General features: G+C 35.2%; 1 protein-coding gene across 1 annotated transcript; it reads right to left on the bottom strand.

Annotated features, from left to right (window-relative positions):
* Positions 1-2,063: 2,063 nt before the first annotated feature.
* LOC140452735 (uncharacterized) lies at positions 2,064-3,110 on the bottom strand. Its single transcript, XM_072547061.1, has 2 exons — positions 2,925-3,110; positions 2,064-2,318 (listed from the first exon to the last, which is right to left on the bottom strand). The coding sequence occupies exons 1-2, from the start codon at positions 3,108-3,110 to the stop codon at positions 2,064-2,066; spliced, it is 441 nt and encodes a 146-aa protein (XP_072403162.1).
* Between the last annotated feature and the right edge of the window lie 23,112 nt (positions 3,111-26,222).

Here is a 26,222-nt window from a genome sequence, read left to right as displayed (position 1 = left end):
TGAAGGTGAGGGACTGGAAAAGAAAAGCCTAAAATAGAAGCGAATGGAGAAATATTGTCCACCAGGTCCTTCAGAGGAGTTAGGAATGTTGTATATACACATTTAAGTTAAAGTTTTGTTTAAAATAATTGTAATTAGTTAATATTAGGATTATGTTTAAAAAAAAATGCCCTAGGCCTTAACTGCCTGTTGTGCGTAAAAATAAATAAAACTACCTCCAATAGTCAAACTGTTACATGTTTACTATAGGTATACCGATTTTCTGGCAAAAATGAGATTTTAAATTAAATTTTTGAATCGTTAAAATAAAAGTAGACTCACCTTTTTATCACAAATAGTACAGAAAACACTTTCATTGTCTATAATCTTCATTTCGCTGTTATCACCAACCCAACTCCGCAATAGACTTGATTTTTGTTTATTTTTAAAAAAGAAATTATTTTTATTTTATAAGAACAATATTCACAATCACAAAATGCTTTGCCAGCTGGTAAAGAGAATTTAAAAACCAATTTACTGTATAATACCTACCTGCATGTTGGCCTATTCTTTTGATAAATAATTCCCAGATGGGTTTTTCCAAACAATAAAACTTGTAGATTTAGTAGATATTTGTAATAAAACTATTTCGTAGTTACTTTACCTAATACCTGCTATGTAATATGCTATTAATCAAGTAAATGTGAATAGCATATGCATTTATAAAGAAACCCACAAATATGCTGCATATATATGCACATGTATTTTGCATATAATCCAGTCTCTAGTAATAAGCAGTGATATCTCAAAAATGTATCGTCAAGTTATGGTAGACGAAGATGATTGTCAATTTCAAGAAATTATTTGCAGACTCAAAGGAGGCAAACACACACACACACACGCAGTGATCAACCCTGCCCCTAGGAATATGTGTATACCAATCTAAGAATGGGATCCACATGTCCGAAGATCAAACCGGTCACACTTCGCTAGTCGAAGTGGTACCTATCTGACCCCCAGGTTTTTCCTCCACCCCTCCTCATCGTGTGACTTACGTGAGGAGGCTTATGATCTGAAAGTTACTTAAGGTGTCCTGGGTAATGGAACACCCTCTGTTTTTAATGACTGTGGTTATGCCACCTAACTGTAGGGGTAGCCACATCTAGGCTTTTCTCCCTATTTACATTACTGACTCTATTGAAGTTACTCTCGGGACTTGAGTCCCTAAAACAAAAGAAAAAAGCGTGTGTTCCGACCATAGAGCCCCCAGCCTTGGCTGATGACTCTATGTTCGGAAAAGAGTGTGTGCTCGGTTACTCGGCCGCCGATTTGGCAAAATAAATTTTGTTCTCCTCGCCGGCCGAGCACCCGAGTAGGGTCCGGCTACTGAGCCCCTGTATGCCGCACAAGACCTTAGTGCTCGGATTTCGCGAGAATATCAGTATTCACCTGATCTGCCTTAAGGGCCTAGTCCGTTGAAACTGTATATGTAGAGCCTGATGGGCCCTCCATATTTGGTCTATGATGAAAGTGAAAGTTACAAAAATGTATAGTGAAAAGATTTAAGTATTGGATGAATCCAAAGTGATTTAGATAGAAAGACCGTTTTTTTGTTTTTTTTTTTGTTTTTATTTTTTTTTGTGGATTTCCTTGGAGCTTCGGAACTATAATATGCCTGGGCAACAATTCTTTCCTTTTTTTTTTCCTTAATCCTATTTGTGTGCGTGTCATGGGGTGAGCATTTCCAAGTGTATACTGCTCTCACTCACCCCGGTGTATATTGGACTTATATCTACCTAAAAATCTAAAAACCTAAAAGAAAAAGCGTACCCTCTCGCCAGAGATTTTTTTGGTCGGTTTCCTATCTTTCTTCATCTTGAGGTTTTGACGACTATGCACCATTACATCCTTTATTGTTCGTTTGGGTTCTCCCTATATCTTGCTATTTGCTGCTTTGGTCTTCTGTGTACCGTCCTGATGTTTTCGTTGTAGTTCGTCAGCTCTCTTAGCATTCTACTAGGGTGGTTTGTTAGTCCATTAAATATATCATATGCTCTTTCGTCTAGCGTCCGTAGGATCCTGGTTTATTCTGAGTCTCTGAATACGTACCCTAGAGGTACGTATTTTGGTATTTTTAAGGCGTCTCGTATGATTTGATTCTGAGATCTCTGAATCTTCATTCTGTTCGACTTGCAGGTATGTCCCCATGCTGCTGAGGCGTACGTTAAGACTGGCATGATGATGCTGTTTGCAACCCTGATTTTAGTTTTAAATCTTAGTTTGCTTCTTCTGCCTATGAGCGTTGAGAGCTGACTTTTCAGCGCTTTGGCTTTGTATACCTGTTGATTGATATGTTCCGTGAATGTTAGCTTCTTGTCGAGTAACACTCCTAGGTATCTTGCCTGGTTGGTCCATTCTACTGGGGTGTTGTCTATCGTGATTATACGGTTTGGTACACTTCTTCTGTGACTAAACATTACAGCCTGAGTTTTGTCTGGGTTTAAGGCTATTTCCCATTTTATGCACCATCGTTAAAATTTATTTAGTGCTCTTTGCAGATGATTAGCTGCATGATCCGGGTTTCTCCAGCTAACCGCTATTGCTGTGTCGTCTGCGTAAAGACTTAACAGAGATCCGGGTTCTGTTGGCGTGTCGGCCGTATAGATGGTATACAGGTATGGCGATAGCACAGCACCCTGAGGCACACCCGCTTCCAGGGCTCCGACTTCAGACAGGGCTGCCCCTATACGAATCCGGAACCTTCTGTTAGCAAGGTATGACGCAAGGAGACATGTCATCGCCTCGCTGTATCCCAATGAATTCATTTTGTAAATGAGTCCCTTGTGCCAGACTCTGTCAAATGCTTTACTGACGTCCAGAAATGCGGTTGCTGTGTATGCTTTTTCGTTAAATCCTTTAGTTATGAATTCTGTAAGTCATAATACCTGTAATTCACAGGAGTTTTCGCTTCTGAAACCGAATTGAGCTTCTAGAATGGTGTGTAATGCTTGAGACTCTTCGTTCAGTCTTTTTAGAATTACTCTTTCCGCAATCTTGCTTATTGATGATAGTAAGCTGATTGGTCTGTAATTTTGAGGAAATGTGCCATTTTTCCCTGGCTTAGCAATCATTATTATGTGAGCTTCCTTCCATCTGTCTGGAAAATATCTTAGTTTCAGTATATTGTTTATGATGTTGGTAATATAAACAATAGCTTTTGTAGGTAGGTTTTTCAGCGCCCTGTTTGTGATATTGTCTGGACCTGGAGCTTTTTTGGCGTTAGTCTGCTTTGTGAGTTCTTTTATTTCTTCGGTAGATGTATGAAGTATCCCTATTCTGCCTTTTGTCCTTTTTAGTCTTCTTGCTGTCCTCTCTACCTCTTCTTCGAAATCTATATCTTTGTTGGAGTGTTCGTTGTTTCTACACGCCCTTTCTATTTCGTCTTTTAGGACTTCTGCTTTTTCGATTTCTGTGTGGACAATCCCGTTTACTCCATGTAGAGGGGGTATGGATTTTTGGCTTTTCGTAGGATTTTTGATAGTTTCCAGAACGCAGATTTGTTTGGATTTAACTCTTCGATATAGGAGTCCCAGCTTTCATTTCGATGATTTTGAAGTTGTTTTTTCACTTCCCTGTCTAGCTCATTTGCAGTCCTTTTGTCTTCTACCGTTCTAGTGCGGTAGGCTCTTCTTCTTTTCCGGTTTTTCTGCTTGATTAAGTTTTTAAGTTCTATACTTATGTCCCTAAATCTTCCTTTTTGTCTAGTTATAGTTTCGGTTTTGGAGCTGGCATCGATAGCGTTGATAATTGTTTCTTCTAGTTTTATTACGCTGTCCTGTAATTCTGTTATGTTGTTGATTGTGGGGATATTACCGATGTTCTCGCTCACAATTCTTCCGTAGTTTGGCCAACTTGTCTTTTTTCTGTTGTGGGGCTGCAAATAGTCTGTCTCTATTGCGCCCAGGGTCAGGACGATTAAGTTGTGTGTCGAATCGCCTTCGTTTAGAGAGTATATCTCATATTGTTAACCCACGTTGTGTAGGATTGCAATGTCTGGGTAAGTAGGAAGTTGTCCGTGAAAACATGTCGGCTCTGTTGTTCCGATCACGTACGTATTTGGTCTGTTTTCGAGATGGTTGCATAGTCGTCGTCCGTTGTTGTTGGTCGTCCTGTCGAACCAGTTGGGAGATCTTGCATTAAGGTCTCCTATTATTATGGTTGGCTCTTCTGAGTTTAATATTAGGCTCAAATCTTCGTCTAGAATCGGTTCGTCAGGTCTGACATATGCAGACACTATTTTTAGTGAGTCGTTGTTGGCTTTTAGTCTTATGAGTGTGGCTTTCATTGTGACCAGTCCATCTGGTGTTGGGATGTGTTCGTGTTCGATATCTTTTTTCACAGGTATGGCTGTTCCTCCTGATAACGCTCTATGATCCGTCCTGTAGATATCGTAGCCGGGAAATTTTGTTTTCTTTCTTTCCGCTAATTTGGTTTCTTGTAGGGCTACGATATCGAGCTCTAATCTATTTATCATTTCGTTCAGAAGGTTGATTTTTTTGAATATTCCGCCGGAGTTCCATGACCCAATGCGAAGATCTTCCGTTTGGTGTACTAACATTTCTGACCTATGTTTCCTATGGCTGTCATTACTTGTTGCATCTGATCTAACATGTTGGTGACATGTGCCATTTTGGCATTTAGATCGGCGTTGAATTTGGCGATGAGTGCTGCTGCTTCATTTATGGCTGTTGTTTCGTTTGACACGCTTTCAGGCTGTTTAGTAGCCTGAGCGTAGCTAACACCTTTATTGGTGTTGCTGTTGTTGATTACCCTTGCCCTTTGTTGTTGTGGGGCGGCTTTCTTCTTGGGAGCTTTTGGGCATCCACGATAGTTCGCTGTATGCGCTTGTTCGCAGTTAGCGCATTTTGGCTCCGTTGCTCTGTCCTTTTCGCATTCGATACTAAGGTGATTGTCTCCACACTTCACGCATTTCGAACCACAGTGGCAAGATTCTGAACTGTGGTAGAATCCCTGACAATTGAAACATTGTATTGTTTCATGTCTTATTTTCATTTCGTCCTCTACGCTGATCCTCATGTAACATAGGTCAGAAATGTTTTTTATTTTTGCGTCCTCTTCTGCTTTAATGGTTACCAAAAACATTGGGAGGGGTTTCTTGTTTGGCTTTTTCGAGATCATGTTTATGACCTTAGTCGCCTCTACTCCTTTGCTAATGATTTCGTTGAGGATTAGATTGGTATCGGTTTTTGCCGATAATCCTCTTATTATGACTCTCTTCATTTTATCGGTATCTATAGGATACGCGATAAAATCTACTGCTGGGCTGTATGTCTCAAGAAGTCTTACCATTTTTAGGTAGTCTTCTCTGGTCTTTGTTTGTATGACAATAGACCTTCCTGATCTGGCAAATTTATTTGCCGAGATTATCTTCATGGCTGAAGCTTGCTGCAGTATCTTCTGATGTTCGTTAACCGATTTCAGAATTATCGCCGGTGGTTTGGGCTGTTTAGGAGTGGAGACTGCTACTTCGAGAGTGATCTCGAGGGTCGCTTCTTCTGCAACTTTTTTATTAGGAGGTTGTGACTCCTTGTCGTCAACTTTTTTATTAGGAGTTTGCGTCTCCTTTTTCTTTATTTCAACTTTTTTGGTAGGAGGTTGCGACTCCTTTATTGTTGTTACTTTTTTGTTGTCAAGAGCTTGTCGTTTCTCTTGTCTTGATTTGATGGTCCTGTCCATCTCTTCTTCTTTTCGCTTTTGGATTAGCTGCGTTTGCTTCTCCGCTGTGCTTTGTTTTGGTTTTCTTTCGACAGTTTTCCAATCGGTGTTACCGGTGTGCCAGTCTTCTTCGACTTCTATCTCCATACCGTCATCATTAGTTATGATGGGTATGAGTGTAATTTCTTTGGTTGTTGCCTTTTTTGAATTCGTTTTTTTCACCGAATTCTTTGTGGTTTTCTCCTTTTGTGGAGGTTCCGGGAAGATAATTTCCTTCTCTCTTTCGAGTTTTGCCTCATTTCGTTGCTGAGTTAATGCATCCATTAACTCTATAGATAAATTCACATTCAGATGGCAGCGTTCCAGAGATAGGCCTGTACTTTCTATATGCCAGAAATAACTACATTGTTGTCAGTTTTTAATCGTACCTACAATCGTACGTTATGGGCCGGCTCCTATAAAAGAATTATAATTTCGGAAATATTTATGAATGTGAAACGGAAAAATACTACATTTTTTTAATTATATAATTTTTCTGTTGGTATTTTAAAAATAGAAAGTTATATTTCGGAAATCTGGTCTTTTCGGAATTATATCTTCTGTTCAAAATTGTTTACAATTCGTGGAAATGAAATAATTATTTGTATAATCCGTTTTTGATCTTAATGTCCTTTTAATGACACACTTTCTCTAACTGCATTTACAGTTAGAGACATTAAAAAATAATTTAGAATTAAAAAAATATACCTATTTATAAATTCAAAATTATTGTCTAATGCCAGCAATTATAAATTCAGGTAAATACTTGAGAGTCATTAAAAGAATTTTCAGTTGATATCAGACGTTTGTGTCGTGTCAGTGTCAAAATGGCCGCGAGTGTAATAAAATTCAAAAACGGTAATTTGTTAAATAGTGAATGCAAAAAAATAGTGTTTAATGTTTTTAACTATTTATCAAACAGTAATAATGATAAAAGTGTATCAACAATAGTGCGGGAAGTTTCTGCTATGACTGGAGTCTCTGAGCGAACGATATTCCGATATAGAAGTGAAAGTAAAAATGATCCACTCGTAACTCCTATAAGAAAAAAAAGAACCGGTTATTTGAATAGTCGTGAGAATAGATATGATGAAGCAACTCGGTCTAGAATAAGACAAGTAGTGCACGGTTTTTTTATGGACAATATTCCTCCAACCTTTGACGTAGTACTAGAAAAAATTAAGCAAATGGAGCATTTTCCGAATTTTTCCAAGAGTACGTTGAGAAGACTATTGCACGACATGGGTTTTATATATGGCAAACAAGGTAGAAATTCAATATTAATAGAAAAACAAGAAATAGTCGCTTGTAGCCGTCACTATCTCCGGGAAATAAAGAAACTGAGGAACGAAGGAGCCAATATCCTTTATATGGACGAATCATGGGTTAATACTGGAATAACCAATGGGCAAGTATGGCAAGATACAACAATAAAAAATAGCCGACAGGCTTTCGTAAATGGACTTACCACAGGTTTAAAAACTCCGACCGGAAAAGGACCAAGATTTGTTTTAGTCCATGCAGGAAACAAAGACGGATTTGTTGAAGGTGCTGACATCACTTTTCTTGCCAAAAAAGGTGCTGAAGATTACCATGAAGAGATGGACGGAGATCTATTTGAAAAATGGTTTGAAGAGATGTTAATACCGAATCTCCCAAAAAATAAAAAGAATGTCATTATCTTGGACAATGCATCTTATCACTCTAGGAAATTAAATTTTCCCAAACAATATTGGGTGAAACGTCAAATTAAGGAGTGGCTCTATGAAAAGGACATTTATTTTGAAGAAGATTACTTAAAAAATGAACTTCTGGAAACTGCTAATGTATTTAAAAATATTTATGACAAATACAAAATTGATTGTATTGGTGAAAAATACAGGAATCACAGTGACGAACAATGCCGCGTAGATGTACATATCTTAAGACTTCCGCCTTATCACTGTGAACTGAACCCAATAGAAATGGTGTGGAGTGAAGTGAAACGGTACATGTCCTCTAAGAATTCAAGTTTCAAACAAAACGACGTTAAAATATTGATTTATGAAGGTTATGATAAAGTACAGAACAATGGACATTGGAAAAATTACGTCAACCATGTTATAAAATTGGAGAATAATTTTTGGGCCGTAGACAACATTCAAGATGACATTGAACCTATTAGAATTTCATTAAACGATGACTCTGAAGTTGAACTAGATTATGAAGATGAAGATGATTGAAAATTGTTTTTCGGGGGTATTCTTTTCTCAGTAAAGGTAATAAAATATTTAGTTGATCTGGTTGAAATGTAGCACACTTAAATAACTCATTAATCGACATAATTTCAAGTAGTTATATTAGACGTCATTATGCAAAAAATAAAGTTATGAACATTTAATAAATTAGTGCACAATTGAGGCCCCTAGAACACAAGGGGTGTAAGTGCCAAAAACAAAGTTTTGAAAAATCTTTGTTCAAAGTTCGATATAAATTTAAAAACCTAGGTAGCACTTTTTCAGTTTTCAGCATGTTTTCAATGACATGTAATTTTTGATGGTGTTATTGTTGTTAATGTAGAAAGTTTGAAGCCAAAAGTACGTGCCTGTTGTTAGATATCAGTTGCTAAGTGATAAGCAACTGCACTTACACCCTTGTGTTCTAGGGGCCTCAATTAGAGGTTTTTTTCCAATTATCTCAGTCATTTGTTTATGTATTTTAATTTACAAACTAAAAAATTAAAAAACTGTTTAAGATCTGCAACATTTATTTGAAACATTTTTCCCTAAAATGCACGAGGAACAAAATAGGCAAAAAAATGATTTTTTCCAAACTTCATCTTTCTTTAAAAAATAAACAAAGCAAAATTGGCTGTAATTCTTCAAGGAATTATCATCAGTTATCCCTTATCTACCGTTTAGAACATTAAAAAACCTGTAGAATATTTTTCATATTTTTTTCCCTATTAACTGCGGTATTATGTATAAAAGCATTTTAGGAATTATTACCATTTATTTCATTCACGAATTTTCTATTAACAACTTTAGCTTACCTAAACATATCTTAGTTTACCGTGAGTTTGGCCCTGCTTATTTTACAAAAGTAGCAAAACTTACAATGGCAGTAGAATTGGCAACGCTGTTATCCTATATCCGTACACTGCCATCTCAACGTGACTTTTAGTTTAGTATCTTGTCGGTTAGTCTTTTGACTTCCCGATCTTTTTCTTGATTTTCACTTCTTAACTCGTTTAATTGAGTAAGAAGTTTTTCTTCTCTGGCTTTCATCTCCTTTTTCATCTCTTTGATTTGTTCGGTCAGTGCATTGACTGACCTACTTAGCTCATTTGCCTTTTCTCTGGCTTCCATTTCTTTTGCCCTTTTCCTCTCTTCCTCGTCTTCATCTATTTCGGGGGCTCCTTGTCTTTTTAATTGTTTTGATGGAGCTTCCATCTCAACATTATTGTCATCGTCCAATGTGGGCGGGGCTTCGGTCGACTCGGGGCTTAGTACCTCGTCGGTGATGGTTTCTGCGGATATCGATATGGTATCGTCCGTATCTTCTTCGCTGTTTTTGTCATCTTCTGACTCGGGCGAATAGGAGTCGTCATCAGATGAGGGAAGATTGTCCAAGGGATTATTGAGATTCGCGGTAAAATTGTTGTATACATCAATAGCTTTTGCGACAGAGGGGGTGGATGACTGGGACTTGTCATCATCGTCTGCTTCGTGTGTTGTCACCTTTGTGACAACACTGTTTTGGGGGAGATTTTCACTCATTATGCCGGACGGCAGTGAACATTACGAGTTCAAAATTATTAATAAGTTTGCTACACAGAGGACTCTGTTTTTGTCGTGCCGCCTGGCCGCTGCCAGTCGGTTTTCCTGGGTGTCGTCCCAGCTACCACACGGTTGTTCACTACCTGATTTCTCAGGCAGGGATCCTTTTCCAGTTTCTCACACCTCAGGAGCAGGGGCCGTTTCTGTCCGACCTTGTCAAATGTCAAGGCCTTACAGTGTCATCCCTGTCGACACACTGAGGTGATCCCGAATTCTTCGCAAACGCGAAGCTATTGTAGCCTCCGCGAGGAGCCTATAAAAACAGCTCCCCGACGGTTTAACTAATAACAACCTCGCATCCGCTTTTCGCTAATATGTAGGACAAGTGCCTATGCCACACTCGGTGTCTTACCCACCGGGAGCTGAAAAGCTCCGTTGACAATAGGTCAGTCGTCCCCACCTAAGCACACTTCGCTGACTCGCGTCCGTACTGTTCGACTGCTAGAGCTGAACTGATACTGATACTGATCAGACTACACTAAAATTCACTGGGTCTATTTGCTGTGATTGGTGGGTGGGCGTGTCTTAATTTAAAATTTGGCGGGTTTAATGTTTATTGAACTGAAAATGGGGTATTGGTAGGAAGAGGATAATATTTGTATTTTAGGATTAAGCAGACTTATTACAGTTTTATTTGAAATGTCTTTCATTTTCCTACACTAAAAATAACAAGGTACATTTGCTGTGATTGATCGGTAGGTGTATGTATGTATGTACAGCGTTAACAGGCCTTTTAGGCCCATTGCTGGATGGATAATTTCCATCGTTTTCTATTCTTAGCTAACAGCTTCCAATCTCTGATTCCCATCTCTCTGACATCTTCCATCACTGCATCTCTCCATTTCTTTCTTGGTCTTCCTCTCTTTTTTTTGCCCTCAGGTACTCTCCAAGCAATATTCTTGACTAGTCTATTACCTTGCATTCTTTCTAGATGGCCGAGCCATTCTAGTCTACGTTTTTTCACCACATTTGTTATTGTAGGGTTAGCATACAACTGATACACTTCTGCATTAGTTCGTCTTCTCCATTCTCCTTCTACTACTTTTCCACCATATATTTTGCGAAGTATCTTTCTTTCCCATGCTTCCAATGTGTTCTGTACGGTTTTGTTCATAGTCCATGTCTCGGCAGCGTATAGCATTGTGGGTCTAATTATAGTTTTGTATACTCTTATTTTTGTATTACGAGATATATCTTTGGCCTTAATTATTTTGCTCATGGCTCCAGCACACCTGTTGCTCTTGGTCAGTCTCAGGTTAATTTCAGTTTCTTCTTTACATGTCTGATCAATAAGAGTACCTAAGTACATATATTCATCCACCTTCTCGAATTCTACAACTGATCCATTCTCCACCTCCAATTTAAAGGATCCCCTGGTGTTTATTCCTTTTTTGCTCGAGATCTCCATGTACTTCGATTTATTAATATTAACTTTCAGTCCCATTTTAGAGCTTTCCCGAATCAGTCTTTTTGTTATATTTGATAGTTCTTTTCCATTTCTTGCAATGAGAACCACATCATCAGCGTATGCTAAGCATTGGTGCTCCTTGTATAAAATAGTACCGGACCTATTTATCCCACTAATCCTTACAATTTTTTCTAGAACTATATTGAATAGCAATGTAGATAACGGGTCTCCTTGGCGAACACCTTTTTTCACTTCGAATTCTTCTGAGACTGTACCGTTGCATCTCACAGCACAAATGGTTTGTCTAATTGTCATTTTTACCAATCTTATTATTTTTTCTGGCACTTGGAATTCTTTTAGTGTTTCTATTAACTTGTTTCTGTTTATTGTATCGTAGGCAGCTTTGTAATCAATAAAAAGTACTTGTGCTGAAATGTTGTATTCATAGCAATTGGTCAGGATTTGTTTTAGCATAAAAATTTGATCGGTTGTTGATCTTCCTTTCCGAAATCCTCCCTGGTATTCTCCTAGATTCTTCTCTATATATATTTCTAATCGTTTTTTAATTAGTATGGCGAGTACTTTATACATTACTTCTAATAAGGATATTCCTCTATAGTTTGTGCATTCAGTTCTATCTCCCTTTTTGTGTATAGGAATTATAATCGACTTATTCCATTCTTGAGGCATTTCTTCGGCATCCCATACTTCTAGTATTAGCTCACCAAGTTTGTTTATTAAGACCTCTCCTCCATATTTTATGTTCTCTGCCACAATGCCGATCTCCCCGGGACTTTTTTGGTTTTTCATATCTTTTATTATTTCTTCAATTTCTTCTCTTGTGGGCTTTGGTATTTCTTCTATTACTATTTGAGGTCTAGGAACATAACAATTTTCTTCAGTAGTCACTTCGTCATTTAGTATCTCTTCGAAATATTCTTTCCACCTTTCACATATTTGGTCTTCATCCACTATCAGGTTTCCTTGCTTATCTTTTACATTCATCGTTCTTCCCTGGTACCCAGTTTTAATGTATTTTACTTCTTTATAAAAATTTTTTATTTCATTTTTCTTGTAATTTTCTTCAATGCGCTTAATTTTATTCTCCATATACTTTCGTTTCCGCTCCCTTAGGATTCTCTTTACTTTTTTTCGTTGTACGGCATACCTTTCTAGGTCGTCTTGTTTTTGCGAACGTAAACTTTTTAATCTCAAATCTGATCTTTTTTTTAACTCTGTTCTGCATTCGTCATTGAACCAGTGGTTTTTTCTAAATCTTTTTGCTCTTGGTATGTTCTTCGACGTAGCTTCCTTTATAGTGTTTGTCATTTTCAAGAACTTTTGTTGTATGTTACTCACAGTAGTACTATCTTGTTTAGCGTAGGTTTCTTGTATATCCTTTTGATAGTCCTGCTTTACCTCAAATTTTCGCAGTTTTTCAAAGTTAAATTTACGTTGCACTTTCTTTTTCCGTTTATGCCTTTTAATTATTGCTTCTCTCATATTAATTCTAACCAAAAAATGATCTGAGTCTACGTCAGCCCCTCTGCACGTTTTCACATTTGTTATTAAATTCGCAAACTTCTCTTGTATTAAGATGTGGTCTATTTGATTAGTTCCATTTGACCCCGGAATTTTCCACGTTCCTTTATATATATTTTTTCTCCTAAAATGGGTACTCATTATCTTCATCCTGTTTTCAATTGCGAATGTGATTAATCTCTGTCCATTATCATTTGTATTCAAATGTTTACTTTCACCCCCTGTTATGTTTTTATATATATCTTCTCTTCCGACCTTTGCATTGGCGTCGCCTATAATAATTTTAGTGTCTTGTCTGGGCATTTCTTCACACAATGACTCTAATTCTTCATAGAATTCATCTTTCACTTCTTCTTCTTTTTCTTCTGTTGGAGCATGTATATTTATCAACGATATCATGTTATTTTTTCCTTTAATTCTAATTGCACACATTCTGTCAGATTTTACTACGAATCGTTTTACCTGCTCCACGTCTTCATGTACCAGAAAACCCACTCCAAAATTCCTATTATTGCCTCCACTTGTATAAAACGTGTATGGGCCAATCTTTTCGACGTTGTTTCCAGTTAAATGTGTTTCCTGTAGTGCTAAGATGTGTATTTTATATTTTTTTAGTTCTTCTATTAGGTTAATTAATGCTCCCTCCTCGTATACTCCTCGAACATTCCATGTCGCAATATTTAGGTACATATTCTTATTTTTTATTTTGCTATTTATGTTCAAACTCATTTTCCTGTTCATCGCTAGGGTTCGTTGGCATAATGGGCCATCTTTTCCTTTTTCCACTACTATATGCCGTTTTTTGGGTCCATATTTCTAGATTTTTCTCGTTTGAAAGTACCATTTCCGGCCCATACCCAATTTATACCATCCACAGTTAGTTTTCTGTACCCTATCTTTACATTTCTACCTTCAGCTCTTAATTCCTTGCTTTTATTTACGATTTCCTTCCTCATGTGTCTTTCTTTTTCGGTCATGTCATCGTTGATGAAGATCTTTTCTCCAGTAAGAAATCTGAGTTTGCTTTTTTCTTTCATTACCTTAATTTTTTTGCCATAATCCTTCATTTGTACCAGACATATATTGTTCTTTAACTTCATTGCAGATTCTATTTCCTGTTTTAGGTGCTTTTGTATAAAATCTTTTATGTTATTTTTTAAGAGTGTTTCATCTGTTGCGTTTATTGGTAGACCCGTAATTACTATGTTATTTCTTTTCATCTGTTTTTCAATTCTTTCTACTTTGTTTTCAACCTGGGTTAATTTGTTTTGTGTTTCTTCCAATTCTTGATTTATCTTTATATTTTCTTTTTTCAGCGCTATCATCTCTTCTCTATATTCCTTATTTTCATTCCTGATTTCTTTCAGTTCTTCCATCATCTTCTTGAACATGCTTATAACGTCGTCCAAATCCTCTGAATCTTCTTCCTTTGGTTTTATTTTGCTTGGAGTTCTGGCAGTTTTTTTGCTCTGCAGGAAAGATGAAGTTGACTCTCTATCTTTTCTCTTCTTGCCTTCTGACGCGTTATCATCACTGTCCGTGTACATCATATCTGTTTCTAAGGACCGCGAAAGGAACTAGATTCGCTTCAACCGCTCAGAAATGCAGTTCCTATCAGTCCTCAGTTTACAGAACTATTTTTAACTTTGGCAACGTCGCAAAGCTAACGGCCAGAGTTCCTCCAGTATGACTGTTTCGAATTGTAAATAACATTACTTACTTTTATCACTTCAAACACTAGTTTTTACCGAAAGCGAGTTTTTTCCAGAAATTTCTCACTGTGGTATTACGAAGCCTTTTTAAATTCACATATGTAAACAAACCGTAAATTATTTTTCGCTACTAATCGTAATATTTGGGATTTTAGTAGGAGAAAAATATATTTACTTTTATCTGCTTAGTACTCCGTTGCCGTATCGATCGGTAGGTGTATATTAATTTAAAATTTGGCAGATTTCATGTTTATTAAAATGAAACTTGGGTATTAGTACTACATATTTTAGGAATAAGCTGACTGTGTATGATATCCTAGCGCTGTTCTTTTTTTTATAAAATACCTAGGTATATTAACATTTAAGGCCGGAACCTTCTGTTACTGACGATTACTAAGTCAGCCCATTAAACCTTGATCAAATAAGTTTCGGAACTTTATGGTAAATTTTGCGCCCAATTAGTTAATCATAATCAACTTGTGGCTGTTAAATTAACTCAGAGTTGTGTAATATTTTAGGTGTCGAACTGGTATGTAATTGTTTTTTTTTTGTATATTATAAAGTTATATGAAGATATGCATAATTAGTACAAGGTATATGAAGATCATCTTTCTTTTTTGAAAAAACAATTTGTTTGTTTGTAAATAGCAATAACTGCAATTGTGAGGTTTGTATTTTTAGTTTTTCTCTTTCAAACAAAAACTTGAAGCAATTAGGACAAATTAATAGTGATGAATAAGTAATTACCGTCTACCAGGGATGTGACTTACTATCTTTATTAAAAGGTTTACAGTTGACATTCTGTTGAATATTTCGAAGAACTGTGTTTTTAAAAACCTCAAAGGTACAGGCGAAGTACTTGGGTATTAGTACTATATATTTTAAGAATAAGCTGACTGTGTATGATATCCTAGTGCTGTTTTTTTTTTATTAAATATCTAGGTATTATTATTTTAATTTTTTTTGTAGGCATATGCCATCTCAAGTTTGATAAAAATTATGTAAAGCCTTTCGTTTTCACTTTAAATTTTCCATTAGCTGTTTTATAATAAAAATTGCTATTGTCAACTTGCCTTATATACACTACTCAACAATTGAAGTGGATAATTTTAAAATTCCTAAAATTAACGTATAAAACTATTTTTAAAATAATTGCCTGTACTATACTCTATATGCTATCTTTATTGCCAATATTTTATGCATGTGGTTTTTTTCTCCCTATTCTTATCGGCCCTTATCTCGTACAAAGAGAGACATGTTGTTCCAAACATGAATATATCATTCGTATAAAAGTGCTTGTATTGGCTTTACCAGTTGTCAATAAGTCAAGAAATCTATTTTTCACAAAAACATTATGCCGCAAAGACGTTTAAAACTAGTGCAGCTCGAGCAATTAGTTCGTTGGATCCAACAAGGCATAACTCAACAAGAGGTTGCTATGAGGTTAAATGTGTCGCAAAGTGTGATAAGTCGTGCATGGAATCGGTATGTAGCAACTGGATCTGCAACATACAGGCATGGAGGAGGAAGAGAACGATCTACACTTCGTCGGCAAGACAGTTTTGTAGTTCTGACGGCAAGAAGAAACCCAATATTCACGGCTTCTAGAATTAGCAGTATCTTCAGGCATGCTACTGGACGAGCGATTTCCAGTCAAAATGTCAAAAGACGGTTACATGCATCCAATTTAAGAGCTAGACGGCGCGCCACCCATCCACGAGTAACTAGGGAGCACCGTGCATGCAGATATCGCTGGGCGATGGAACACTATCAGTGGAATTTCGAAAATTGGAGGAATTGTCTCTTTACTGACGATTCCAGATTTCGTTTGTATATCAATGATGGCCGAATATTGGTGTGGAGGAAAAGAGGGCAGCGTTACAATGAAAATCTGAGAGTCCCAACCACTATTTTTGGATTTGGATCCGTTTGCGTGTGGAGAGGCATATGTTTTGACGATCGCACGGACGTAGTCGTTTTAATTAATGAGACAATGACTGCTACACGATATCGAGACAGAGTCATAGTACCAATAGTTGTTCCATTTTTTGGTGAAATAGGCGAAAAATTTGTTCTGATTGATGATTATGCTCGCCCTCACCGTACGAGAATTGTCAACGAGTGTATAGAATCTCATGCCATTACAAGAATGGAGTGGCCACCGTGTTCACCTGATATGAATGGCATTGAACATGTTTGGGCCGAAATGTCTAGGCAACAAAACAGGCTCCTTCAACCGCCCCAAGCCTTAGATCAGTTGGCCAATACATTACGCGCGATTTGGGAACGTATACCGCAGCAGTTCGTCAATAATTTAATAAGAGATCTTTCAAATAGGGTTTAAGTACTAAGGCGACTTAGAAGTGGATCCACACACTATTAATTTATTTTTCGGGATATTAGAAATTGAGCAGGAATAGAAATTTTAGGTTGTTAATTTTGTAATTTTTGTTTATTTTCTATTTTTTTTTTCATAAAGAATTTCTTTTTTTCGGTTCATCTGTATGAAAATACGAAGTAAAAATAAATATTTATTTATATCACTCCATTTTTCTATTTGACCTTATGAACAAAAAATAAAATACACATTTTCATAATATCCACTTCAATTGTTGAGAAGTGTATATCCAAATTGACTTTTATCTACTTTTATTTCTAGAAACTTGAACTAAGTTATGTTTTACCATCAGGTGAAAAATTTTCTGAACAAAATTAAGCAAATGTTTACTGGAAATAACTATTGCAAATCAAATAAAACATTAAATAGCTATGTTTAAAATTTATTCTTTGAGGGGGGCCTTATTGGTGCAATGGCGAAAGTAAACCCCCTCTAAACCTGGTCTAGGACCCAGTACATCCTGATTTCAAAATACAACAACTCTAATATAAAAGTGTACAAATAACATCATTACTTAACATGATTTAAAATTCAGACCTAACTTAAGCATGCATACATATATTTTATGAAATTTTACTATTACTAATCAAGTAAACATATAATGTTAAATTTTCTTGTCAATAAGCCTATAAAGCTATAATAACAATTTAATACAGATATAAAAACAAAAAATATATGTGAGCTACAAGAATTGTTCAAATTTAATTTCTAATCAGTTTCTTTTTTTATTTGAAGGAAAATATTGCTGTTTTTCCATTTTTCGCTTCTTTGTAATATCCTTAGTGGCTTCCTGAAATTTTTCCTTCGTCTTACGCTTTGCTTCTTCAACATCTCTCATAAAAATTTTTATGCTTGTGTCTTTTAATTGTGTATAACTTTCATCATCTAAGTCAACTAAGCTGTCTATGACATTTTTAAAGTGTTGTAAGTCTTGAAGACGTTGTTGGATGGTGTTTTCCTGGATCACATTTCTCTGTTCCAGCTTCTTTCTGATAAATTCATTAATTTCCTCCTCATGACTTGATTTGATAATTGAATTTTCTCCCAAAAACCTTGCAGCATCATCTAAAACAGAGTTAGTACCCACACGCTCCTCATACATTCTTACCAAGTGCACATGCTTACACAGTGTATTCCTCACCACATATTCAGCACAATCACACTGGTATCGATGAATACAAATTTTACATACTCTACAAAACAATGTCTTACGACTCATTTTCACACAGTTGTCTTATATTAACATTATATAATTTATTAGGATCCCTAAAGGATTTTACCTGAAATTGCCCATCCACCTTCACATTCTTCTTAACTTCCACTTTTTCTTTCATCATTTCTGCTATTTTGTGTGCTTTTGCTATAACCCTATCTTGATAACTGTTTGCATTTGGTCTTTCCATGTCTATAATTCTCTTCCACATTTTTATATCCACTAAATCGTCAATTGTGTCCAATAGTTTTTCAATTCTCACTGCAGCATTTCTCCTTAGATGGTTGGTTTTTAATAAGTTGTTAAATGGTTCTATCGCCATATTTGTATTTATTCCTGAATTTCTTCTGTGACAATGGGCCCACATTTTGATCCTCTCTTCATTCTGAAAGTAATACCTACAAAAAAATATACTGAAGGGTGAGTTAAAATGTATGATTTCATACATTTATTTACCCTGTCAGATAATTAAAAAAATTAAGCTCATTTGCTTCTTGTAATTTTCGTAAATATATATTGCATAAGTCTATAAATCGAGCTTCATTAGTTTCGTTAATAATTCTCTTCATTTCATTTTTCATTTATTTTTTCAAAATTGGATCCTGTATTTTCTTCTTCCCTTGAATATTCCAACTTCTTACCACATGCCAGGTGCATAACAGCCTCCTTGGTCGATTTCAAATTATCTTCACCCATGCATTATAATATTTAGGATCATCATCACTCATGAAATGATCTGCCTGAATTTCGGTCTGCATCTTATTCTTAAGGGCACCTAAAGGTTTTTGAAAATTATTCTTACCAGTCATAAATTGTCACTAGGTACTCATATAATACATACCTAAAAAAACTTCTTGAACTTGTTGGTCCAATCTGTTTGATAATAAGAATGCAACTGGAAAACCCGCATTTTTGTCATACTTAATGAGAACTATTGTTAAGTCCATCCCTCCCTTATTAGTGCCATGTGTTCCATCCATACAAATTATGCTAGAGAATTTTCGTAACTTATCGTCCATTACAGAATTCATAAATCCTAAGACAAAATCTTCTTTTTTGAGTACTTCATGTTGTTCTCCTAATAAAAATAAACAACCAAAATTATAGTTTACTCAAAATTTATAGTTTATAGATAATTTGAGATAAATGTTAAGAGGCTGATTTTTTTTTAATATTTTTATAATCATTACTTCTATTTTTTAAACTTACTCTGTCAATTATAATATAAATTACATTTTAAAGTAGATAATTTAAGACTCTTATAATTGGAGTGGAACGTGCAATGCTGAATGTGAGCCTCCGAGACCACATAACAAACCGACAAATCAGGCAAAGATCAGGAGTTCAAGACGTCATCGAAAGAACCACGAGACTTAAGTGGAACTGGGCAGGACACTTAGCCAGAACACAAGATGGACGATGGACAAGACGAATTATGGAATGGAGGCTCAGAAATTATAAAAGAAGCCGAGGACGACCACCGACTAGATGGACCGACGACATAAAAAGAGTAGCGGGAAACTGGCTACAAGCGGCCCAGTGTAGAGAACACTGGAAAGAACTGAGGGAGGCCTATGTCCAGCAGTGGACAGGATTGGCTGATTGATGATGATGATAATTGGAGTTACCTAGTTATAGTACTGAGCTCATGATATGATAGATCTGAGAACAAATGTAGATTCTGAACCTTCTGAAGACAAAACAAAAGAATCTTCAATAACAGACTATAAAATAAAGCAAGTCATGAAAACATAAATGAGGAAAAGGAATCCTGTAAAAAAGCCATAAAATATGCATTCAAAAAGTATTAGGCATGGAGGAAAAACAAAGAAGTGAATGGTTTGAAGAAAAATAACTGAAAGAAAAAAACAGAGCATATAAAGCAGCAGTGACACAGGACCAGGTAAGTAAAAGCAGAAGGCAAACAGCTATGAAAGGAAGAAAAACAAGTCCACAAAAAAGGAGGGAAGTATAGCTAGACAACAACTTCAAGAGTTACAAAATCTAAGTAAAAGAGCAGTGGCAAAAAAGTCCTACATGAAAATAAGCAAATGAAGAACAGAATTTAAACTTAGGACCATGATGTACTGAGATTACAAGCATTACATTGACAAAACAACACGAAATAAAAAGATGGACAGAACATTATAAAAAAAAATTGAAGAAAGCAGAGATATGAACCATATAAATTACATTTGACCAATTAGATAACAGAGAAAAAATCTCCCAACAATGGCTAAGATTTGAACAGCAATAGATAAACTAAAACATAATAAAGCAGCATCATCAGACTAAATATCATTTGATGATACTGAAAGCAAACCACATATTATTGAAAAACTAACAATTATCTGATAAATGGAATACTGTACCATTACAAAAAGGAGAGATTGGTTGGAATACAGAAACTACCACAGAATCATGCTTCTGAACACAGCATGCAAGATACTGTCTAAAATAATTTATGAGATCATATGCAGAAAAAGTTTTAGGCAAGTACAAATGTGATTTCTGACGCCAAAAATCAATAATAGATTAGATATTTTTTTCTACAGTAAATTCTCAAAACAATTAAATGCAATGTCAACAAACACAATCTTATCATAGATGTTAGAGATAGTGCAAGCACTCCTGACCCCGGCGCAGTAGACGAAATTTGGTTTAGTCCCCACTTCCATGCAAAACGCATTGTACTGTGCACTGTATAATTCCACTTACAATAGAACCTTTCTGCCTTTACGTGAATTTGACTCCGCCTTCGCGCAGCTCTATGGTCAGGAGTGTTTGTTTTACCTATAAAAATGAACATGATAACATAAATGGAGGGTATCTAATCCAAGCAATGACTCAAGGAAAAAATCTTAAACCACACATATAAACGCATAAAATAAAATTGTATACCAGGATCTGGATATCATAACATTCATACAAATAGGACAGCTTCAGTAAAAGGGGCATGTGGAAAGAATGGAAGATGAAATACCTTCAAAAATAAATGTCAGCTGGACATAAAACAAGAGGAAGACTGAATACATATATGTATACTGAGTATATATAAGGAACAAATAAAACATTACATGGCACCTTTAAAAATCAACGAATTGACGAACATACTATAAAATACGGAACAGAATCGGGAAGTATTCTTAAACAGACCAAGAACCAAAAAAAAGTTGTATCAATAATGATAAAAAGAAAGTAACTTAAAACTCTATAGTTAGTTAAGGGGCGAAAGTTGTTAATTTTGATAAGTGAGATTTATTACATGAGGGAGGGAAAGGTAACAAAGCAGTAAATTTGACCCATAAACTATCACCACCTCCACAATAAAATTAGCTATGTAAAAGGCCAGTAACTACAAACTTAGCAGTTATATTATTTAAAAATGTTTATCGCTTGTATAAAAAGGATTGTTACATGAGAAGCCACACAAGATTAATTATTATAAATGTGATAGGTATTAAAAATTTTTGGTGTTTACCTTCTTTCTTGAATAAGAAAGCATAATTGAAGGGGTTAGAATACAAAGGGTATAAGTACTAATTCCAATATATTGAGTAAACTGGCTTTAAACTTAATTTGCTACAGTAAAATCTGCAGTTAAAAAAACATTACAATTTCGATAAAGAAGGTAAATATAAGACAAATGATATATTCTAGCATTAGTAGTTTAAAAATTTAAAGCTTTTTTTCCATAAAAAATGCAAAAAAGTTACTTGTACCCGTTGTATTCCAGCATTATTTCAGCATTAGTAACAGGTGGAAACAAAATATCTATAGGCTATTATAAATTTATTCACATAATAACACATATTTTACTATACATTCTCATAATCAGAGTCAATTATGGCACTATCATCCATATCGTTGTCAGAATCTGATTCATGCGCTACCCTGGAAGTTGAAGCTGTCACAATATTGGACTTTCGAGTTGTAGACTCTCTTGCTTTTGTCTCTTTCTTTTTTTGTTCCTTATGAGGTAGATCCTTGTAAAACTGATGATAGACAGGTGGTATATAGTCTAGTAGTGTTTGGAGATCCTTCCACTTTGCTGTGGTAATCGTTATATCGCCGGTATTTGTGGACAATATATTCTCTAATTTCAGGAAAAGTCGACCTCTTGGTAAAACGGATACCCATTTAGAAAACGGAAAGTCCTCTTAAAGAGTATGTTTAAATTGAAATGAAAATATTGCAGCATTTTTAGAGTATTTAAGGTGGTTTATAGAGGTCTAAAATATAAAGGTGGTCTAAAATATAGAGGCTTTTTTTCCACATCTAGTTTTGGATCGTTTATTAGAGTATTTAATTTCTGGAATGTAAAAAACATTTGTTGAGTCATTTCATGCACAACAAAACTTCTTGCAGATGATTTCATAACGGAAGTCCAATGTTGTGGGATAAATACTTGTGGATTTTTTCTTTTAGCTTGTTCAATAAGAGCGAATGCACGATTACATTCCATATACGTGTGTCCAGGTTCTAAAAATTTATGGTGGATTTCCTCTAAGTGAGTAGATTGTACAAGAGACATGAACAATTTGCTTATGTATTTATTTTTATTTTGCCCTCCACAGGAATCACTGTAGGCAATAAGTTTTGTTACGGTTGGTGGTAGCGACTTGATGAACTGCAGAAGACACGATCCTATTGCCTGTGACTCTCTCGAAGCAATATTTTCAGACCACGTAAACATATGAGCCTTGTTGTGCAACAAATCGTAAACACAAAAATTATATGTCCACAACTGCCTCAAATAAAACACTTTAGATGTTGTGATCAGCGGAGTGGGTAAAGTTTGTTGCAGATCAAAACATACAACTAAGGTATCTGCTGAAGATATGTAGGTATCTATATCTATTTTTTTTTTGTTTCACAGGCTAGCTCAGCTTTACGTTGGTGGACAGATAGTTGAACCTTACATAGTTTCAGCTACATTTCTTTGATCTGTTGAGTGTTTAATAATATTTTGGTACTTATCACATCTGGAACAGGTATCAGAATGTGGTCTATGAAATCGTAAATTGAAATGATTATTGAACACATATCTGTAATAAGATAACTTGACTGAGGTCCTATTATCTTCAAGGCAGATCTCTTTGTATAGATTATACATACACTGTACGTTTAACTCTGAAGACAAATACCTTCAAGCGACATTGTCTTTCCTAGAATAGTGACTTCTGTATCTCGGAAACTTGTTGATGTGATCAGTAATCAATTTTGTGTCGTTTCCACTGATCTTTCTATTGCTCGGTCCTTTACCTCTTTTATCTGGTTCAACTATTCCAAGGTCACTGGTTTTTTTGCATACAAATGTAAATATTTTGTTTGAAATGTCAAACGTTTTTAAAAAATAAGGCTTGCACACTCGTTTTTGCAACAAAAAAACTACTTGTGTACTAAAACCCTTGCTTATGTTTCTGTTCATTTTTTTTTTGCAACACTTACTTTTTTTATACACGACGACAAGAATGATGTCTGATGGTCGTACGATGGCAGTTAATAAAACGCATTAAATAATTGCTGTCTTTCATTTTGAGATATATTTTCTGTACATTTATAACGACATTGATGTGGATACGCGACTAAAGATTTGGCCTCGTGTAATTTCATTTTACGGCACACATACTCTTTCCCGTGGGTTCGTAGATTTTGACGTTTTTTAATTTTCCATGAGGATTCGTGCCTTTGCCGTTTTCTAGTTTTTTTAGAAGATAGACTACTTACGGATGACATTGCCTCATTTGTTATAGAGTTTGCTTCATTCCTATAACCACTTTCACTATCAGTACTACTCCCAGAAAGGTGGTACGAGTCATCTTCATCGGTTTTGTAAGGATCTGCAAACAAAAATAAATAACCTCACAAAATTTAGGAAAAATAAATGTGAATAGTGTAATACTATTGTTTAAAATTAACAAAAAACTTACCTTCGTCGCTCTCCATTGTTATGATTCGTCAGTAGTAATATTTATCTATTAGTTGAAACGTTTTAGTTTAGCTTTAGCTAATTAACAAATGAACACAAAAACAATAATTCAAAGTATTGTACTAAAAGTAAGGTATATTAAAGTCACCCAAGGCTGATTAAGTAAGAATACAAAGGGTACAAGTACACTTACATCCGTTGTATTCTAACGATATCTACAATTATATTCAATATTACATACAACTAGATACAATAAATAATTGTATCTAGTTTTCAGGAGTACATATATCTCATTTTATAAGACAAAGGTACTTGTACCCTTTGTATTCTAACCCCTTCAATTCTTGTTGTTAGCGTTCCATTGCTGAACCTTTAAGGCTGTTGCTACCTTATCATTTTGATCCCGTTTTTTGTGTATATTATACTTTCTGGATAAATTTGTGATATCTTGACTTGTTAATAGGGCAAGTCTTTCTAGTTTTGGTGTTTCCAATTTTCTTGAATCATCTAAAATTCTGCTGGGTGACACCCCAGACATTAACATTTCTACAATCGTTTTTTCTTGTGCTTTTGAGAGGTGCATGGTTCTTAATTCTTCTCTATGCCCAGCATGTGTTTTCCAATAACTGACAGAAACTTGTCCTTGATTTCTCAGTGTACAGATCAGCCTGGAAGGGCACACTCCTTTAATTTTAATTGATCCACCAGATTTCTCTGTCCTAATTTTATGGTTGGGCTTATATCCTAAAGATAGACAAGTATAAGTTTTAATTATTACAAGTAACAAAGTATTGCACCTACCTTTAATGTTACTTCTGTTACACTCATAGTATAATATCTTATAATCATTTCTCTTATCCACTCTATTCATTGTATAACTTCTTTTAGTTTTCTGCATATCTTTCCATGTCTCATATTCTTGTTTACTATAAAATTCAAAAGTTATTAGTTCAATACTCACCTGGTGGTGGTCATTGAGATGTTTTCGTAACTTCTCATGACTTTCACAATTAGTTCCTTGCTCACATAACGGACAAATTATATGATTCATTTTCTTCTTTGATACATCTATTTTGTGCATTCTTTTGATATGACGATTTCGTAATTTTACATTTTTAAATGTTTTGCTGCAAAGGTGGCAGGCCGTTGAGAGAATTTCAGAGCTTGTTGAAGTAGATGGAGTACAGGAATCCATAATTTCTTGCTAAAACAAAGACTCTGATAATTAAATATGGTGTTCTAACGAACAGATTCTTAAAACAATTGAAATGAAAAATTTTAAATTGAAATTATTTATGTAAGCTTGGAGTTGGGATAAAACCAGCGCCAAACAGAGAAAAAAATTTTTATGTGTGCTTGGTGTTAAATAAAACCGCCAAGTGGTTAAACTGTGCCGCCAATATAAGACAAAGACACATAACCTCACAAATCATATGTCGATAACGACCAATCACAGCAAATGTACATATTAGCTGTATAAAATAGCTAATGGAAAATTTAAAGTGAAAACGAAAGACTTTACATAATTTTTATTAAACTTGAGATGGCATATGCCTACAAAAAAAATTAAAACAATAATACCTAGATATTTAATAAAAAAAAACAGCGCTAGGATATCATACACAGTCAGCTTATTCCTAAAATATGTAGTACTAATACCCAAGTTTCATTTTAATAAACATGAAATCTGCCAAATTTTAAATTAATATACACCTACCGATCAATCACAGCAAATGTACCTTGTTATTTTTAGTGTAGGAAAATGAAAGACATTTCAAATAAAACTGTAATAAGTCTGCTTAATCCTAAAATACGAATATTATCCTCTTCCTACCAATACCCCATTTTCAGTTCAATAAACACTAAACCCGCCAAATTTTAAATTAAGACACGCCCACCCACCAATCACAGCAAATAGACACAGTGAATTTTAGTGTAGTCTATACTGATCACTCAAAGGAGGAATTAAAATGTTAAGTTATATACTGTTACATATGGTACCGCATCTGCGCCGTATCTGGCTGTTAAAAGTTTGATACAAGCTGCTGAAGATAATAAGCATGATTATCCACTAGCATCAAATATAATTAAGAGAGACTTCTATATGGACGATTTGCTCAGTTCTTCAGATTAAAAAGAGGAAATAATAAAGATACAAAAAGATGTTTCGATTATTTTGGGTGATTCGGGATTTGAGTTACGAAAATGGGTTTGAAATGATCCCAATTATAGCTAAAGATTTTAACATAAATATAGTTAATAATAATTTAGATGTTGCTGTACTCCCATTAGGTGAGCAAAAAAATGATTTTATAGGGTATAAAATTGATTATTCTATTAAACCAGGTCAATGGAATAAACGTATTATTCTGTCGGTAATTTGTCAGATATATACGATCCATTGGGACTATTGGGTACTATTGTAATAAATACAAAGCTAATCAT

The sequence above is a fragment of the Diabrotica undecimpunctata genome, chromosome 11 (assembly GCF_040954645.1).
Source record: "Diabrotica undecimpunctata isolate CICGRU chromosome 11, icDiaUnde3, whole genome shotgun sequence".
Taxonomy (NCBI): domain Eukaryota; kingdom Metazoa; phylum Arthropoda; class Insecta; order Coleoptera; family Chrysomelidae; genus Diabrotica; species Diabrotica undecimpunctata.
This window is presented reverse-complemented; position numbering and strand designations above follow the sequence as displayed.

What these genes read in the sequence shown, in the direction of transcription:
- LOC140452735 (XM_072547061.1), bottom strand. Translation starts at nt 3,110, where the DNA reads ATGATTGCTAAGCCAGGGAAAAATGGCACATTTCCTCAAAATTACAGA. An exon ending in AAAACTCCTGTGAATTACAG is followed by an intron (nt 2,319 to 2,924) that starts GTATTATGACTT and finishes ATCAATCAACAG; the next exon opens with GTATACAAAGCCAAAGCGCT.